Raw genomic sequence first — 12678 nt, forward strand, 5'->3', positions numbered from 1 at the left:
GATGGGGTAAGGGAAACAGTTGACGAGTGTCACGGTTCATTGAACCTGGACGCGAGTTCGTTCATGAAGTTTCTACATTTTTATTTAAAGAATAATGCTAAAAATAAAACAAAATAAAACCAGGTTGTGGTGCTAAGCCCAGACCCAACAAAGGTTATTACTTCAACATCCATGGGCCTAGGATTAGCAAGACCCAAAATCATAACTTTACAAAATATTTTGTAGACAAATTTTCAGTTATGATTTTGCTACAAATACGATATTCTTCTTCGTTTATAAATAGGAAATTGTACTTTTATTTTTTATATACAATTTAGCAAATCATAAAATGTATATGAAAAAATAAAAGTACAATTTTTAGTTATGAAAACACCCCTAACACCCATATGAAAACATCCCTAACTGAAAATATGAGTACATTTTTTGGAATTCAATTTTCTTTCACTAAAACTCATCATGGTAAATTTTCCTAACAAAAACCCAGTGACTAGGCTTCAACAAAACAATATCCGTAATTAAGTTTGACTTGGCAAAATTTTTATCTTTAGATGTCCAAATTACGCCTAATAACATTGACTATGAGTTTGTTACTTATTATCTATATTTAGTCTACAGTATTTAATTAATTACCTATATGAAAACACCCCTATGCTATTTGAAAACATTTAATTGAATGAAATAATGTAGAATAAATATAGATAATAAGTAAAGGATATAAAGTCAATGTTATTAGGCGTAATTGGGAAATCCAAAGATGCAAATTTTGCCAAGTCAAACTTAATCATAGATATCCTATATGAAATTTTCCTTTCACTCCAAGGTGAGAGACTTTCTCTCAGAAACTGAAAGTCTTTCTCACTATTTGTATGAGACTTTTACACCTAAGATTTTCTGGTGGCGCTGACTCCAGCTTCGACCGAGGTCAGCTATCGTGTCCTCTTCTCTCCCTTTTCCTTCTTTTTCCTTGCCTCTACTGTTGTTTCTCCCAAATTTTAACCTTGGTATGTCCAATTCCTTTACCCCAAGGTTATTCCTCTTCCTGACTCTTCCTTGGTTCGATATGCAACCATGTTTCCTGTTGAGATTGTGTGTAGAGTTTTGGTGTTTACACTCAGGTGTTTCCAACACCACCACTTTCTCTTTGTTGTCTACCGGTTCCAGCAGTGTCACTCATGGGTTTCCACAAAGTTTCGTATTGGTAGTTAGCTTTTCTGGCTTTGTTGCCGACTATCCCTTGTTTATGGTTGTGCTCAGGTAGCATATCGGGGTTAGAGGTGGCGTATGGTGAGGCAATACTCGGTGGTGGACAGGGAATTGTTTGGATTGACTGGAAATCTGATGGTGGAGATGACAGTGGAAGCTTCTCGACTGCTGTGTATTTTTTTGGGTCGTACTGTTTGTTGGGCTCTCTTTATGTTTGTCTTTAGTCTTAGGCCCTTTTTTTGTTTGTTTATAAGTGTACTTGGGCCTTGTGTGTTGGTTGTTTAATAAAATCTCCCCTTCAACAAAAAAAAAAAAAAAAAAAAAAACTTAATTATAGATGTTACTTAGTTGGAGGTTAGTCATTGAGTTTTTGACAGTAAAATTTACCATGATGGGTTTTAGTCAAGGAATTCCAAGAGGTGTACTTATATGCCTCGTTTAGTACGCTGTATTAGACTTCTGATAGGAATAATAGTGCGGGAGACTTGTTTGGTGCAGTTTTGGATTAAATAGCCGAATCCTCTTTGTGAGGATCCTGAGGATCCGTGAATCATATTTGTTCATCATTTATTATGTGGTCAAAAATCATTTTAAATATTTTTATTTAAAATTAAATACAACAGTATCTGACAAAAACTAACAGCATGATGTACAATGAACAAACACGATTTACGAATTCCCAAAATCCCCACAAAAATATCCATAAAGGATCCCGTTGGTAAATAGGCAGCCGATTAAATATCTCGGGCCCACTCATTTAGTCCGGCTCACACCTGCTAAATATTTAATACTCACCAAAAGCTAAGGATATTTAAGCAGGTTCAAAAGCTAAAGCTAATTTGCGTTCTCTTTTCGGGAATCGGATCCTCTCCTAAGCAGGAGATCAGGATCCTTTTAACCCAACAACAAGCGCTGTTGGATTTTGATCAAACGGTTACAAATATGCACCTTTTCCTTTCACTTTTCCTATTCATCGCAAACTCCATTTGTTGTGCTTTGTTCTTCTTCCTTCTCACGAATTTCATCTGCTATACTTGGTTCGTCTTCCTCCTATTTCTCCGCTCTCTTTCTGATCTCTATGTTGAAATTAGTTGATCTGTCTTTTTCCTTGCAAATTGATGTCTTTTCTTCATCAATTTATATCTTCAATTTATTTAGTAGTATTGTTTTGGTTGGTGAATCAAGGTGGGTTTTGGGAGATTGAAGAAATGAGGAAGTGGGTTCGCATGGGAGGGTGAGATTTGATGCGGGAGAAAGATGATGAAGAAAGGATGACTTTGAGAGTAGAAAACTTTCATTGTGACGGGAACATGGTGGTACATCACGTGTTTTTATATAAATAGTGGGAAATTTTATTTTTTAAGTTATTAACTTTTTAACACACAAATCCTACCATTTATATAGTGATACGTGGTGTAACACCTCATGTCCTAGTCACATTGAAAAGTCTCTCCTTTGAGAGAACCTGGGTTTCTTTCCTTCTTTTTTTAATGTTTATTTTTTCAATTTTTTTGGTGTAATGATGATCAATTTTTGTTTCTCTTCTGTTTCTTTGATTTTCTTCTTTTTTTCATTTTAACAGGTATAGTTTTTTAATTTTCTAGAAATTATTGTAGTTCGACCTATTATTCGATGTAAAAATAATTTGATATAGAATTAAATGCCCGACTAATTTAGTGAGTATTATTCGATGATTATTTATCATATCCGATTAAAATAGTCAATATAATCCGAGCTACCAAACGAAATCATATTAGACCATATTTTCAGTTATTCTATTAGAGGGCTAAGAAAAATGACATTTGACAGACCATATTTCCAGTTATTCTATTAGAGTGCTTAGAAAAAAGACATTTGGCAGAGAGAATTCATTGTATGTTGATTTTTTTTTTTCTCTTTTGATGACGGTACTGAATACTTCATAGTCGAGAAAATTCAAACAGAGAATTAATTAGGTCAAATGTATACGTAATCTAGAGACAAATCTATGCCATCCTTTTCACTTTACGTAAAATCAATAGTTCTAAATTAAGTGCATCAACCTCAAAATCTCATATATATATATATATATATATATATAAGAGGCCTTAAAGGAGGATATTTCAATTTTTATATAAAAACGATTAATTGTTGGACGCACATCATATCAAACTTTAACAATTTGAATCGTTTATTTTTTAAGTTACACCTCTTAGATCATCCTTATAAAATATCAATTAATTCGGAAATGTTTGAGATATCTAATTAAGATCAAAGAAATTAAGGAATACTTTGTTTTATAAGAAACAATAAATTTTATTGTGATAATTAAATAGGCAAATGGTTTCGGATTGAATTGATTTTTTACAACGATGATTTATGAATCAACACTTACAAAATATATGGTTCAACTCATTGAAATTCGATATAGAGTGAGTCTCGCAATTAATACCTATTTTAGAAAAAAAATAAAGATCCATTTTCTTAAAGAGTAAATAACTAACCGTCCAACATGAATTGAGATCAACCTAGAGACAAATATCTAGCCAAGTCAGAGGGGACGAAAGAACCGCTCAACTTTATATAAAGTTTCATAATTTGGCCAAGTTAGAATTATATACATAGCCACGATATCGACGGCCGAGGATTATTTATATGCAATATGGTCTACCCATTTTGCAATCGATGAAAAGTCAGAAAAACCCATGAGTTTATATATAGAGGACAAGAACATATCAGAATCTATACAAGTTTTGTAACTATCATCCTCTTACATTAATTCTAACATTTTCCTCAGCGTCCAGAAAAATATGAATACGAAGATGGTGATCAAGTACGAGCAGTTGGTCTGTGCTATTCTTTTGTTCCTCTGTTTGGTAAGCTCTCTGTGTTTATGACCTAACTTGTATCTTTGTTTGTAAAATGTACAATGTCAAGATCATCATTTACATTTTTTTTTTTCTAGTTTTTTGTGACTAAGCAACTTAATTATCCAGATTTTTCATAATCGTCTTCTAATTAGAGTCGTTAATCTTGTGGCGTACTTTTAGTCGAATAGGCTTGACGAATGTCGATATTATTGTTTGTTTAAAATTCTATTCTGCTGCGTTCTATAAAAATAATGGAGGAAATTAGAAAAATGGTTCCTGAACTATGATTGAATTGTAACTTTGGTCTTTAAACTAGAAGTTCATTAGAATTGGTCCCTGAATTTAACAAAATGTGAAGCATTGGTCCCTCTATGCTAACTCTGTGAGATTTTCTGTTAATTTAATGATGTGGTCTTTGTGGGCTTCATATTTTCTATTAACTCTCTCTCTCTCTCTCTCTCTCTCTCTCCCCCATCTTCCCTTCCGCCTCACCCTCCTCCAAACCCCAGCCACACCGTTGTAACACTCTCCCAACAACCAAAACAAAAGAAAGTTTCTAATCCAAATTCGGAACACTTCTCCGGATCTCCCTTTGCAAACGAATTCACAATGACATATGTCCACGCTGTCTCGACAGGCAAGATTCAAGAATTTTGTGGGATGCGGGTTCGGGGTTTGGGGTTCGGGTCCGTCGGCTACAGATTGGTGCCCGCCGGGGAGTGGGCATTAGCGATTGGGGGTTGGAAGTGGGAGGTTGGTGGGGAGTACTGTATCAAAGATTGAAGGCGAAGGGTGGGCTACGAGGGTCGGTGGGATGAGGTAGGCCTGCACTTTCTGTTGCAAACACTTTTCACTAACGATTAAACACTTTTAACTAAAATTTAACGGAATTGGTAACGAAGGACTATTCCTCCACATTTTATCATGTTTAATGAATTTTTAATTTAGGGACCAAAACTACAATTAGATCATAGTTCAGAGATCATTCCTCCCATTTTCTCAAAATACTGATATCTACAATATTCAAAAATTAAATTATTTGAATTGACTTGCTGTGTACATGTGAAACTGTGTATATATAATATACGGTTCAGTTTGCAGCTCGGGCGGTAGCCCATGATGATGTGTTAGAATGGATACAAAAAGATAATCATAGTTTCCTCCGTGCCAATATCCGAATCGGTGATCTCGATCGCACCATTAAGTACGTATTTACCTTGGCAAAGTATATTCTTGCATGCATGCAAATTTGTTTTAGTTTACGCTTGTTTAATATATAATTAATTATTTTTTTTTCTCATAATATTAATTGTCAGGTTTTACACAGAATTTTTTGGAATGAAAGTACTCAGTAAAAAAAATTTCCCAGCAGAAAAATACTCGAATGCAGTCGTTGGGTTTGGACCTGAAGAATCTCAGTTTGTCATAGGGCTCACAGACCACCGTATGTTAATTTCTTCACTCCAAAACTTTGTCTAATCGCTCAATATATATTTGGTAATTTGATCTTCTGGTAAGGAAGCATTGAACTCGAGAGCAGAAACCCTAATATTTTATGCATGTATGTACTCATACAATCTTAATTCACAGACAATGCAGTGGACAAGCTAGACATTGGGACAGCCTTTAGTCATTTTGGAATTTCAACCCAAGATGTGTGTATCATTTTGTTCATTAAACTTTCGCTTAAGCTTTTGAGGAGTACTAACCGTTGGGTAACATTTTCGTTTCTGTGAATTAATCAACCTTCAGATTTACAACACCGTTGAAAAAGTTCGAGCTAGTGGTGGTGTGATCACTCGTGAACCTGGGCCGCTCGTAGATGGGGGAGAGGGAACCGTTTTCGCCTTCATGAACGATCCCGACGGCTACAGTTTCGAGCTCCTCCAGCGGCCGCCAACTCCACAACCACTTTCTCATATATGTCTTAATGTTCTTGATTTAGATCGCTCTATTGAGTTCTACAACAAGGTTTATTTGCGTACTTTCTCATAAATAAATAAGCCCTTATTTGATCTTAGCTATGACCATCAGAATGCTTACACAATTGCATTTTTATGCTGAAACGCCATGCAGTCCTTGGGCATGAACCTACTACAAACGTTTGACTTACCTCAAGAGCGGGTAAATATATATTTTTATTTTACCACTATAGTTCATTTTTATACTTTCTTTTATACAACGATATTTTCGGCGAAAATTTAGACTAAGTCACATTATGAACCAATTATAAATTGATATAAAGTGAAAATTTGGACTAAGTTAAACAATAAATCAGCCATAAATTGATATCAAATTCGTCACCAAGGACATCAAACCTATGTCTCACATATAAGTTCAGAAAAAAACTACTAAATTACAGTATTGTGATGGAATTATTTTTATACTTTAGAATCTAGGCAAAACAAATGTTATATTAACTATATCGTGTGGTGCAGTATACCGTAGGTATGGTGGGGTACGGATCCAATCTTACTCAAACAGTTGTTATCGAGCTGAAATACAATTATAATGTGACGGCATATAGAAGAGGAAATGGTTATGCACAGGTGAGCTACATATGCATGTATACTTTTCTTTCATTCAAAACACAGTCAAAGAAATTGCAAAGCATGTCGACTTTGACTCTCTTTGACTCTCTAATTCAAAATCCAAGGAATTTGGATTTTCTTGCTTTCTTGCTTTATGGCTTGAAGCAAAATCTTGAACCTGTCTTCAATAATATGTGATTACATCTCATTCTAATTGTCAAGTTCTAGTGTCTAGAAACTGGATCACGTTAACTCTACAAACACAAAAATCATACTTGCCTCGCCTCCTGATTTTCAGGCCCACCAAACTCCGTAGTCTCACTCCCTCTCTCTATTTGGCCATAATTTGAAAACTGGACTAAAGAATTTCTCTTGATTAAGAGTCATCATCCCGAATGAGATTAAATCCCATTCTCTTCTCTTTTTTCCCCTTGTGTCTTGAGTTTTGTTGAGTAACTCCAATTAAAAATTAAGCCCCTGGTCATTGATTTCTATGTTCTAATTTTATTTTTTGTTCAAAAATTGTATTTGAAGGTTGCTATTGGCACTAATGATGTGTACAAGAGCGCAGCAGCTGTAAGACTGGTAATCAAGGAAGTTGGAGGGGAAATAATATTACCACCAGGTCCAATCCCAAAAATCGACACCAAAATCACTCGATTCCTTGATACAGATGGCTTTCAAACGGTAAGGAGCTAGAAAACCACATGAAAACTATGTTCTTTGATAATTTGATTCTGTCATGCTTTCGTTTTGCTATGTACATTGAAAAGAATTGAAATCTGAGTCTATCATAATCCTAACTCATTGTGTCACACTTTCACATGACTTGAGTTACCCGCAAAGGCGACCTGAACCTCCTTTCATTACATAACTCAAAGATATGTTCTTTTTTATGGGCGCAAGCTTACAGAAACACTCTTCGTTGTTAACCCTGTAGGTGTTGGTAGACAATGAAGACTACCAGAAAAGAATTGAAGAAAGAGAGATGAAGCAAAATCCTTAGCATTTGGTATTGCTCGTGTATTTGTAATTTTTGTGTACTCTGCTCATGTAATTCTAGTTGAATAAAGAAGCCCTGATTCGAATGTGTATTTGTTTCTAGTCAATATTCAACTAACAATCCGTCCAAGAAAAGAACCAGTAACTATACCTACTATAAGATCGTATTAACTTTCTCCGATCATATGTCTCTGCATCCTTGTTAGGTTTTCTCTTTTATGTTCTTTATTGTTTTTAGGTTAATGATTCATTTTGCCCTTACTATAACTGAGCAAACTTGGATTTTGTTCCTACCTTGTAAGTTTTCTTTCAAATCTCCTTCAACAGCTTTTTGAAGATATCCTCAGTGCGTTCACCGCGAGGTATGATCTTTTAATTCAGAACAAAGTGCCAAGACTTCATAAGGATCCATGCGCTTAAAAATTCCCGGGTCGCAGGTTCTTCAATTTATACAAGATTGTTAAGATGGTATAATGAGCTAGATATGCTTGCACGATTGATTTTGGATGGTTCTTTCCGCTGCTCCGTTCAGTGAGAGTTTCTTGATTCTCTCTTTCGATTTCAGATTTATGTTGTGGCGAAAATTTGGGATTTTTTTTTTTTTTCGAATTTCGATTGTTTGTTTACAATCTTGGATCCATCTATGTTAAAGGCCAATGCCTCGATGAATCATTACATATCTTGCTTTTAGTTGAAGTTTTGATTGTTATCTTGAAGGCCGATGCCAATTATTCTCACAGTGGTTGACGAATTAGGGTCGATAACCAATTGTTCATCACGATTGTAGATTCTTCTTGTTAATTTCTGCGATTTGGGAGATTTTTCTGCAATTTTATATCTAGGTTTTTCTGCTCATATTTCTATGTTGGGCTCTCTTTGGCCCTATAGTCCTCCAAGAAATTAATATTTTAATGAACAGTGTCAGGCCATTTTTCTTACCATCTCCAACCGAGGGGTCAGAGGGCCATAGGGCAAACATAGCCTTGTGATAGAAAACCATCTCCAACCGAGGGGGCCAAAGGGTCAAGAGCCAAACATAATTTATTATTTTAATTGAATTAATATGGTTACATAAATTAAACTACCTCAATAATTTTACGTTATGGATTGCCAATAATTTTTTGAGATGGAATCTCAATAATTTTATGTCTCAGATTTCGAGTGTCAGTGTGTCGATGTGTGTGTAACTTTGCAGATTTCTTGTCGATAAGGAATCTCAATAATTTTACATCTTGGATTTCGAGTGTCATGTGCAGATTTCTTGTCGATAAGGAGTCTCAATAATTTTACGTCTCGGATTTCGAGTGTCATGTATCTATTTGTGAGTAACTCTTCAGATTTCTTGTCGATATGTAATCTCAATAATTTTTCAAATAGGATTTCGAGTGCTACGTGGCGAGATGTAATTGATTGTGGGAATTTTTTTATAGGATTTTTATTTTCTTCCAATGTCCATAAATAGGGTGGATATTGGCCTATAATTCACACACTTTCAGCTTTGCCCTCTCCAATATCTCTTTCAATTCAAGTTTGCAATGAATTGCAACTTTGGATCCTCTTCGGGTTCCAATTGGTGGTCCCTTTGCAATTTCAAATTGGAAGATAAATGGGCGCAGATGAGGCGAGAAAATGAGGAGTCCGATGAAGAAGATGAAGCATGGTGCAATACATCATATATGGCAACCATGGTTGGGGTCATAGCTTATCAGGCAACTTAAGAACAACCTCAATGGGGTGGCTCTATTGCTGGTCGTGGTTACAAGCCACAAAATAAAGAGATGGCGCATCAGAATCTGATGAACAACTATTTCAACCCTAACTTGATGTACAACGAATAGGATTTCAGACGTCGCTTCCGGATGATGCGTCATGTCTTCTAGTGTGTACTTCATGATGTCTAGCATGTTAATTTATACTTTCGACAGAAAATGGACCGAGCAGGCCACCCTGGTTTTTCACCGCATCATAAGGTTATTATTGCACTCCGAATGCTGGCCTATGCTTCCCCAGCTGATGCGATGGATGATACATATGGTATGTTTGAGTCTACATGCCTCGATACTCTTGCTGAATTCTGTGAAGCAGTTGTTCAGCTTTACAAAGAGGAGTACCTTTGTCAACCAAATCAAGCAGATTTAGAGCAGCTCCTTCGCAAAGCTGAAGATCATAGCTTTTCGGGCATGATAGGGTCACTAGATTGCATCCATTGGTAGTGGAAGAATTGTCCCATTTGATGGCAATGAGGCTTTAGCGGAAGATCGAGAAAGCCAACAATTGTGTTAGAAGCGGTTGCATCATTTGACACATGGATCTGACATGCTTCATTTGGAGTCCCAGGATCCCAAAATGATATTACAGTTCTTGGTTGTTCACCCCTCTTCAATAACCTAGCGGAGGGTAAATCACCTCAACTTGACTACTACGTCAACAGGCGTCAATACAACATGGGGTATTACTTGGCAGATGACATCTACCCAAAGTGGGTGACACTTGTCTAAGTAATTGCAAACCCTGCGAATGACACTGAAAAGTGATTTACCTTACACTATGAAGCATACTGGAAAGATGTTGAGAGAGCTTTCAGTATTCTACAAGCACGGTGGAAGATCATTAAGGAACCAACAAGGGGGTGAAGTTGAGAAACTTTGGACTTCATCCTGATGTCTTACATCATATTACACAACATGATTGTGGAAGATGAGCAAGATGGGTATATTGATGGAGAGTTTGATGACGACCAAGAAGATCCAAATAGGTCAAGAAGGGCTTGTGCAAAAATATATGATAAGCCTAACTTGCCCTTGAATCCAAGAACTGGTAATATCTCTTTGAATGAGTACATGAGGCGCCATAAGATGATACGTTCTCGTGCCACAAACAAGTACCTACAATAGGATCTTGTTGCGAGCCAAAAGAAGCATGAAGTAGATGTTATTTAATGTTACTTAATGTTATTTAATGTTGTTTACTATTGTTTCATGTTACTTAATGTTATTTAATGTTGTTTAATGGCTTTGGAAATTATAGGGAAAAAAATAGCATTTAAAAAAAAAACTTAAATAAAAATTCAAATAGAACGGCTAGCTAACGTCAGCAACTAATCGTTGGTTTCAAACGTTTGGCCCCGCCCAAGGCTGGCTGGGTTGGACCAGCCGGTTGGCCCTCTTCTCCTTTTTGGCCCAGTGGAGCCCACGAGTCATTTGGCCTAGCCCTCGGTTGGAAACAACTTTTGTGTCATTTTGGGCTATTTTCGACCGTATGACCCTTTGGCCGGATCGGTTGGAAATGGCCTTACATATCTTGTTTTTAGTTGAAGATTTGATTGTTATCTTGAAGGCCAATGCCAATTATTCTCATAATGGTTGACGAATTAAGGTCGATAACCAATTGTTCATCAAGATTGTAGATTCTTATTGTTAGTTTCTGCGATTTGGGAGATTTTTCTGCAATTTTACATATAGGTTTTTCTGCTCATTGTGTTGTGTCAATTTCTACTCAAGCATGATGACTGACTCGGTTAAACTTGAAAATCTTTTGGGAATGTTGACTATTAAGTTGAATGACCACAATGCCATCAAGTGGAATTTTCAATTTTGCTCTGTTTTTCATGGCTATGCTTTGTTTGATCATTTTACTGGTGAGTCTCATTGTTTTCCCAAGTTTGTTCTTAGTCCTGAATAGGGGGTTGCCACTGAAATTAGTACTACATGTAAAGCATGGGTTAAAACTGATATGTCTCTTTTGAGTCTTCTTATTGCCACTTTGAGTGATAATGCCATGGAATATGTTGTTGGTTGTAAAATTACTCATGAATCTTGGACTGCCTTGCAAGATAGGTATATGTTTGTCTCTAGTGCCAGTGTGAATCATTTAAAGGCTGAGTTACACATTATTTAGAAAGGAAGTGATAATGTTGATAAGTATTTGTTGAGGCTAAAGACAATTAAAGACAAACTCATTGCAGCTGGTGAAAAGATCATAAATATTGATTTGGTTATTGCTACATTGAGTGGTTTGCTTATTGATTTTGATATGATTAGAACTATGGTATTAACCAGAGAAACACCTATTTCATTGAAAGAATTCAGGGCTCAACTCTTATGGGTTGAAAATACTATATGAACTAGGATGCATTCTCTTGTTCAAAGCATGACCGATATGTACGTTAATAGTTTAGTTCCATCTTCTTCTTGTGTTAATTCTGCATATTAGTCAGTTTCACAGGTATTTAGTTCTTCCACTGGTTCTAGTTCTTCTGTGCCATTTCCACCCAACTTTGGCTTTAGTCTTGTTGCTCCTAATTCTCCTAATTTAGGTAGTTTAACTTCTCAGTCTTATCAACAATTTCCTCCTACTAATGCCAATGGTTTTAATGGGCCTTTAAATCATTTTGTCAATCAGGGACCTCAATATTTTTTGTAATAATGGCTGTACTTCTTCTGAAAATAATTATGGCAATCAATTTGGTAAAAATTTTGGAGGTAATGGTTACAAAGATAAAGGTAATGATGGTTATAAACCTAAGTTCAATGGTAATAGATCTGGCAATTACTGGTATGTAACACTTCTAGTAAACAAAATGTAGTTCCTGAATGTCAGATTTGTTCAAGGAAAAGGCATACTGCAGTGACTTATCTAAACATAAATGAAACTACTCAGGTTGTGCAAGAATGTCATATTTGTGGCAAGAGATGCCATATTGCCATTGATTGCAGACACAAGGGTAACTATGCTTACCAAGGTGCTCATCCCCCTCCTTCACTCAATGCTAACCATGCATTTCAGGATTATTTTTCTCAGTTTCAGTATTCTATTGCTTAATCTCTAGTTCAGTTTTCTTTACAAGGTCAGATATTGCATTTACGGTTAACATCGTGTGCCAATTTATGAATGCCTATACTGATGTTCATCTTGGTTTGGTAAAAAGAATTCTCAGGTTTTTACAAGGCATAATGAAGAATGGATTGACATTTACTTCTGGGAATGAGATTGATATTAGAGGTTATAGTGACTCTGATTGGGATGCAGATATTAATACTAGACAGTCTATCACAGTTTATGTGGCCTATCGTGGTGCCAATTCTATCTCATGG

The 12678-nt window shown here is 35.9% G+C and overlaps 1 protein-coding gene across 1 annotated transcript; it reads left to right on the plus strand.

The window, feature by feature from the left end:
* Positions 1 to 3932: 3932 nt before the first annotated feature.
* LOC103951375 (lactoylglutathione lyase GLX1-like) lies at positions 3933 to 7703 on the plus strand. Its single transcript, XM_009362732.3, has 9 exons — positions 3933 to 4058; positions 5147 to 5256; positions 5369 to 5496; positions 5643 to 5707; positions 5805 to 6023; positions 6129 to 6176; positions 6491 to 6601; positions 7118 to 7270; positions 7524 to 7703. Exons 1-9 carry the CDS (start codon positions 3993 to 3995, stop codon positions 7587 to 7589), a joined length of 966 nt encoding a protein of 321 aa, XP_009361007.2. The 5' UTR covers positions 3933 to 3992; the 3' UTR covers positions 7590 to 7703.
* The last annotated feature ends 4975 nt before the right edge of the window (positions 7704 to 12678 follow it).

This window comes from the organism of the source record quoted next, unplaced genomic scaffold (assembly GCF_019419815.1).
Source record: "Pyrus x bretschneideri cultivar Hongxiangsu unplaced genomic scaffold, Pyrus_bretschneideri_v1 Contig66, whole genome shotgun sequence".
NCBI classification, from domain to species: Eukaryota; Viridiplantae; Streptophyta; class Magnoliopsida; order Rosales; family Rosaceae; genus Pyrus; species Pyrus x bretschneideri.

What these genes read in the sequence shown, in the direction of transcription:
- LOC103951375 (XM_009362732.3), top strand. Translation starts at nt 3,993, where the DNA reads ATGAATACGAAGATGGTGATCAAGTACGAGCAGTTGGTCTGTGCTATT. An exon ending in TTGACTTACCTCAAGAGCGG is followed by an intron (nt 6,177 to 6,490) that starts GTAAATATATAT and finishes CGTGTGGTGCAG; the next exon opens with TATACCGTAGGTATGGTGGG. An exon ending in GAGGAAATGGTTATGCACAG is followed by an intron (nt 6,602 to 7,117) that starts GTGAGCTACATA and finishes TTGTATTTGAAG; the next exon opens with GTTGCTATTGGCACTAATGA.